The 7,386-nt window shown below is 38.4% G+C and overlaps 1 protein-coding gene across 12 annotated transcripts in view; it reads left to right on the top strand.

Moving 5' to 3' along the window:
* Positions 1 to 7,386, top strand: part of CADPS2 (calcium dependent secretion activator 2) — a 582,333-nt gene that overhangs the window by 205,616 nt on the left and 369,331 nt on the right. For all 12 annotated transcript variants that reach the window (XM_070787293.1, XM_070787301.1, XM_070787295.1 and 9 more), the window contains one exon: positions 1,656 to 1,988. In XM_070787293.1, coding sequence (XP_070643394.1) covers positions 1,656 to 1,988 — 333 coding nt within the window. The remainder of the gene's footprint in view (positions 1 to 1,655; positions 1,989 to 7,386) is intronic.

The following is a 7,386-nucleotide window of genomic DNA, read 5'->3' as shown; positions in this document are numbered from 1 at the left end:
GATAGATCAACTAAACAGAAAATTAACAAGGCTTCTTTAATTTCATGGCTGCAGGGACTGTCTGCAGTGATTTTGGAGCCCAAGAAAATAAAGCCTGTCATTGTTTCCACTTTTTCCCCATCTATTTGCCATGAAGCAATGGGACCGGATACCATGATCTTAGTGTTTTGAATATTGAGTTTTAAGCCAGCTTTTTCACTCTTCTCTTTCACCCTTACCAAGGGGCTCTTTAATTCCTCTTCACTGTCTGCCATAAGCTAGTAAGTTCAATTCAGTTCAGTTCAATCGCTCAGTCCTCTCCAACTCTTTGTGACCCCATGAATTGCAGCACGTCAGGCCTCCCTATCCATCACCAACTCCCGGAGTTCACTCAAACTCATGACCATTGAGTCAGTGATACCATCCTAATTTAGTCAACCAAAATATTCAAGTCAGGAATACCCCCTGGCCAATGAGCAAAGATAGGAAACAGCATTTTGTACGAATAGTCTGAAAAAGGGAGAAATCAAGTGGGGCCAAGGTTTAGGACATGGTAGCTCAGATGGCAGTCATTGGGGCTGCTTTGCATGGACCGTGTGTGCTGCTGGCCCGCACGCAGACAGACATGGTAGTAGCAGAGAACAGGGAGTGGGGTCTTGATTTAGGAGCACCTTGGTATCCTGAGTCAGTTCTTAGGAAAATGATTGATATTAACTTGTGTTCCAGAAGTCTCAGCAATGGATGGAACTCATGGGGGCTATGTTAAATAGTCCAGCAGGCTCTTTGGAAGAATATTTTGTTATTATAGGAAGAAAACAGGAATGAAATCAGTCTCTTGTGACCTATAGAGGATTCATAGGAATATTAATAACAGAATCAATGTTTCATGAATCCTGACTGATGTTTGTTGATAATTGGGTCTTTGACTTAGAAGAAAGGAGAGAGATGAGGCCAAGTCTGATGTCTCCCACACAGGATGACCTTACTACTTGTCACCCATCTCTTCCTACCCACTTCAAAAGTGTCTCTCTCCCTAGTTGTCATTGTATTTTATTTCTTACCTGGCATTCGTGGACAGCTAGAAGTTTCTTAGATTTTGCTTTTTCATCGTGGATTCTTCGCAGCTGTGAGAAGTGTATGAGAAATTGGGGAGCTGGTGAAGTCATGCATGGGAACAGGTGTACCCCACCCCCATCTGTACAGGAGTGGTGATTAATGATTGTACCCAGAGGGTATTGACTTAGATACTAGACTTACAACACTGATAGCTTTCAGTTTCTCAAACCTTCTCCTTACTGAAGAACTACTCAGAACTCCCAAGTACAGATAGAGAAGCTGGGTTATCTCACCAATTACCTTCTCAATCAACTCTTAAGGGTATCAGTTGCAGAGATCCCCCCACATGACCTTCATGTGGGGAGTCTGTAAGTCAAGGACGGATCATCTTAGGAGGTCCTCAAAACTCATTGTTTTTTCTCCTAAATATTTCGGCATTTTAAGAGAGATGATTTGGAGCCTCTATTTTGTCACGAGTTGGCATGTTTTACAAAACATTTGAACCACTGAAGAATGTTTGGTGTCATAACTCTTGGATTGCTAAAAGCAGTTGGTATTAGTGGCCCCACCTAATTGGAAGTGGGTTTTTATTTTTTATTTATTTTTTGTTTGGTTTTCAGGTTTTTCTGAAGAGTGATCGAGTGGCCAGAATGGTTCAGAGTGGAGGATGTTCTGCCAATGACTTCAGAGAGGTGTTTAAGAAAAACATAGAAAAACGTGTGCGGAGTTTGCCAGAAATCGACGGCTTGAGCAAAGAGACAGTGCTGAGTTCCTGGATAGCCAAGTATGATGCCATTTACAGGGGTGAAGAGGACTTGTGTAAACCGCCAAACAGAATGGCCCTGAGTGCTGTGTCTGAACTTATTCTGAGCAAGGAACAACTCTATGAAATGTTTCAACAGATTTTGGGGATTAAAAAACTAGAACACCAACTTCTTTATAATGCATGTCAGGTAAGTGATTATGCTATTTCCTATTCTGCTGTCTGACTCAGAAAATGAATACCAAGTGTTTGCAAGCCTATAAAGAGGTACTTTACGTTCTCTCATCACTTTGTTTGAAATTTTGAGTGAAACTGAATTTTAATAAGTCAGATAATGACATTTGGAAGAAGCTTTAAAGAATTATTTGATAGGAGAAGAAGAATATCTGTGCATTTTATTCAACAAGTAGTAGTTCTCATGTGCCCTATCTTAGACCATCAGATTTGTACCTATTGGGTATATATGGGGCATGCCCTGAATAGTAAAGTGAAAATCATTTGTTATCTGAAGAAGCTGGGCAATTTATCATAAATAGGTATTTCTCACTGCAAAATAATTTTTCGAAAAGATATGATACTTATCTTCAGAGTTGTATGGCAGTGACTGAAATTTCAAAATTTTCCTTCCTTAACCCAGCCAGAGAGAATGAATTGAAGAAGGTTGCTAAATTTCATAATTTAGTAGTGACAGAATAAATAATATATTTGCTCCTCAGTTGTTATTTTAATCATATCAAAAATTGAATAAAATGTCTGGTTTGTTCCATGTCTTTCATCTTTAGAGCCTATGATTTGTCTAAATGTATGCCTTCCATAGTTGTATTTTGTCTGCTTATTTTAGTTGTATAAATGATTGAACTGTACCCTAATAAACAATTTAAGTTGACAAAATTCTGGCATTTTAAAATTTGTGTGTTCATTAAGAGTGATACTTCTATAATGTACATATGTTTACATTTATTTTAAATCTTTTTGCAAATCTGCTTCTCAATTTCTGTATTCTATGTGTCATTTACTTTGCATTACTAATTTGTGAATCATTTCCAGTGAATAAATTAGCAGAGTTAATTAATAGACAAGCAATGTGGAACCTTAACCCTGTGAACAATTCATGCATTCACTGTAATTGTTTTCACTTGTTATTAAACCAGGTGGTGGTTTTGATAATATTGGAGGATGCCTGTAAAGCTAAAATCTTCCATTGTAAAAGAAGCACAACTGGGACTTTGTATTTTTAATGAAACAGTAACTCACTTGTATAGTTAAATATTGATGAGCATAATTTATTAGTAAGAGTCAGCTTTAGACATTCAGTAGATGTTTACCAACTATGCAAGTCAAAAACTTTGCTAGGTGTTGGGGAAACCAACCTAAACCAAATAAAATATTTGTTCTCTATGTACTGAAGTCTTAATGGAGCAGATAGACCTCTAACATCCATTATTACAAATCCTTTAGAATTTATCCTGAATTTTAGAGGGTCCTCACATAAATTCCTGTGGACTTGTGACTTTAAATTAATTCAAGATGTGTTAAATTTAATCTTTTGCTTACTTTTGCAGATGACTTCTACAGTAAGGGTTTTGACTTTTGACCCCCTGGTTTCTGTCCTCTGTGGTCTGGAACATACTTCTAGTTTAATTCTCCATCTATAATAATGCATGTATTTTTTACCTTCAGTTCTATTGGTACTTAACCTCCTGTATCTTGATGCTTTTTAAGTTCGTACACATTTAGCATTTTATGTCTTTTTGTGGAATTAACCTCTTCATATAAACTCCAGTTTTGTCCTTGATAATCTTTTTTCTTTTTTCCAAAGTCTGCTTTGTCTCACACTCATATGGCTTCTTCAGCTTTCTCTTTTAAAAATCTTTATTGGAGTATAGTTGCTTTACAGTATTGAGTTAGTTTCTGTTGTACAGCAAAATCAAACAGTTATATGTGTACATATGCCCTCTTAAAATTTCCTTCCCATTTAAGTCACTACAGAGCATTGACTAGAGTTCCCTGTGCTATGCAGTAGGTTCTCATTGGTTGTATATTTTATGCATAGCAGTGTCTGTGTGTCATTCCCATCTCCTAGTTCATCCCAGCCCTGCCAACTTCACTCTTTGGTATCCATAAGTTTGTTTTCTACATCTGTGAATCTTCCTTCTATTTTACAAGAAACTTCATGTGTACCATTTTTCTAGATGCCACATATAAACGATATTATACAAGTCTTTTTTTTTCTGACCTCACTTCACTCTGTTTGACAGTCTGTAGGTCCATCCACGTCTCTGCACATGGCACTCTTTCATTCCTTTTCATGGCTGAGTATACTTTAACTTTCTTTTGGTTAAGGTTAGCATGGTGTATCTTCCTCCATCTGTTTACTTTTAGCCTATCTGATCCTTTGTTTAAAGTGGATTTCTTATAAACAGCACATTACTTCTTGTTTTTGTTTTTAACCCAGTCTGACAACCTGTCCTTTAATGGGTGTGTTTCGACCATTGTATTTAAAGTGACAGAACTGGACCAAATTCCAGTCTTTGTAAGCGCTGGCACTTTTTTGTGTTTGCTCTTTGTCTCCCCTCCTTTTTGTTGCCTTCTCTAATTTTAAGTGGATTTTTGTGTTGTTCCATTTTATAGCCTATTTTGATGTACTGCCTATCTTTTTAAAGTGTCTTTAGTGATTGCCCTTGGTTTTACAATATGCATTTTAACATAATCTATGGAAAATCCCTTGGACAGAGGAGCCTGGTAGGCTGCAGCCCATGGGGTCGCTAAGAGTCGGACACAACTGAGTGACTTCACTTTCACTTTTCACTTTCCTGCATTGGAGAAGGAAATGGCAACCCACTCCAGTGTTCTTGCCTGGAGAATCCCAGGGACGGCGGAGCCTGGTGGGCTGCCATCTATGGGGTCGCACAGAGTCGGACACGACTGAAGCGACTTAGCAACAGCAGCAAGCTCATCTTCAAATAACACTATAGGGCTTCAAGTGTAGTAGAGTTCTCCCATAGTAGAGAATTCTCAATTCCTCACTCCCATTCCTTGTGAAATTTCTGTCATTTATTTCACCTATAGTATGTTCTATTAACCCATCATATGGTTACTACTATTGCTTTTAACAGATAACTTTTAGATCAACTAAGAATAATAAAAATAAAAGATACACACATATATAATTTCACCTTCATTTATTCCTTCTCTGACACTTTTCTTTCTTCATGTGTAAGTTTCTGACCTGCATCATTTTCCTTATCAGAAAAACTTAACATTTATTGAAAGGCATGACTACTGATAATGAATTCACCCAGTTTTTGTTTTTCTGATAAAGTCTCTTCCTCCTTTATGTTTAAAGGATAATTTCCCTAGATATAGACTTACTATATCTTCTTTTTTTTTTTTTTTCTTTTAACACTCAAGATTTTACTCCATTGTCTTGCTTGTGTGGTTTCTGAGAAATTTGATGAAGCTCTTATATTTGATTCTCTCCAAGTAAGATGTTTTGTTTTTGTGTTTTTGTTTGTTTTTGTCCTCTGGCTTCCTTTAATATTTTCTCCCTATCTTAGTTTTTTGTAGCTTGAATATGATATGCCTGCCTAGGTATGAGTTTTTAATATTTTTCTTGCTTGGAGTTTGTTTCAGCTTTCTGAATTTGAGGGTTGGTGTCTGTCATTAACTTTGGAAACTTCTCATCCATTATTAACTTCAGATGTTCCTTATATCCTATCTTTACCTTCTCCTGCTAGTATTTTAGTTATCTTTTTTTATGTCTAGTTATGCTACTCCTCATAGTTCTGGAATGTTCTGTTTTGTGTGTGTGTTTTGTTTTTGGTTTGCTTTTTATTTCTTTTTCTCTTCGCATTTTAGAGAGGAAAGTTGCAGCTGACCTTCAGGTTCGCTGATTGTTTCCTCAGAAGAATTCTGATTCTAAAGAAAGAATCCGCAGGAAGGCATTGTTTTGTCAGTGATTTTGATTTCTAGCATTTTCCTCTTGACTCTTTTCTTAGAGTTTCCATCTCCCTACTTATATTACTCAGCTGTATGGTTTCAACTTTTTCCATTAGAGCCTTCAATATACTGTTAGTTCAGTTCAGTCGCTCAGTCATGTCCGACTCTCTGCGACCCCATGAACCACAGCACGCCAGGCCTCCCTGTCCATCACCAACTCCCAGAGGCCACCCAAACCCATGTACATTGAGTTGGTTATGCCATCGAATCGTCTCATCCTCTGTCGTCCCCTTTTCCTCCTGCCGTCAATCTTTCCCAGCATCAGGGTCTTTGCACATGAGTCAGCTCTTCACATCAGGTGGCCAAAGTATTGGAGTTTCAGCTTCAACATCAGTCCTACCAATGAACATCCAGCACTGATCTCCTTTAGGATGGACTGGTTGGATCTCCTTGGAGTCTTCTCCAACACCACAGTTCAAAAGCATCAATTCTTCGGCGCTCAGCTTTCTTTATAGTCCAACTCTCACATCCATATATGACTACTGGAAAAACCATAGCCTTGACTAGATGGACCTTTGTTGGCAAAGTAATGTCTCTGTTTTTTAATATGCTGTCTAGGTTGGTCATAACTTTCCTTCCAAGGAGTAAGCGTCTTTTAATTTCATGGCTGCAGTCACCATCTGCAGTGATTTTGGAGCCCAGAAAAATAAAGTCAGCCACTGTCTCCACTGTTTCTCCATCTATTTGCCATGAAGTGATGGGACCGGATACCATGGTCTTAGTTTTTTTCACTCTCCTCTTTCATTTTCATCAAGAGGTTCTTTAGTTCCTCTTCACTTTCTGCCATAAGGATGGTGTCATCTGCATATCTGAGGTTATTGATATTTCTCCCAGCAATCTTGATTCCAGCTTATGCTGCCTCCAACCCAGCGTTTCTCATGATGGACTCTGCGTATAAGTTAAATAAGCAAGGTGACAATATACAGCCTTGACGTACTCCTTTTCCTATTTGGAACCAGTCTGTTGTTCCATGTCCAGTTCTAACTGTTGCTTCCTGATGTGCATATAGGTTTCTCAAGAGGCAGATCAGGTGGTCTGGTATTCCCATCTCCTTCAGAATTTTCCACAGTTTATTGTGATCCACACAGCCAAAGGCTTTAGCATAGTCAATAAAGCAGAAATAGATGTCTTTTCTGGAACTGCCTTGCTTTTTCAATGATCCAGCGGATGTTGGCAATTTGATCTCTGGTTCCTCTGCCTTTTTTAAAGCCAGCTTGAACATATGGAAGTTCATGGTTCATATACTGCTGAAGCCTGGCTTGCAGAATTTTGACCATTACTATACTAGCGTGTGAGATGAGTGCAATTGTGCGGTAGTTTGAGCATTCTTTGGCATTGCCTTTCTCTGGGATTGGAATCAAAACTGACCTTTTCCAGTCCTGTGGCCACTGCTGAGTTTTCCAAATTTGCTGGCATATTGAGTGCAGCACTTTCACAGCATCATCTTTCAGGATTTGAAATAGCTCCACTGGAATTCCATCACCTCCACTAGTTTTGTTCGTAGTGATGCTTTCTAAGGCCCACTTGACTTCACATTCCAGGATGTCTGGCTCTAGGTCAATGATCACACAATCATGATTATCTGGGTC

The sequence above is a fragment of the Bos indicus genome, chromosome 4 (assembly GCF_029378745.1).
Source record: "Bos indicus isolate NIAB-ARS_2022 breed Sahiwal x Tharparkar chromosome 4, NIAB-ARS_B.indTharparkar_mat_pri_1.0, whole genome shotgun sequence".
Lineage (NCBI taxonomy): Eukaryota > Metazoa > Chordata > Mammalia > Artiodactyla > Bovidae > Bos > Bos indicus.
This window is presented reverse-complemented; position numbering and strand designations above follow the sequence as displayed.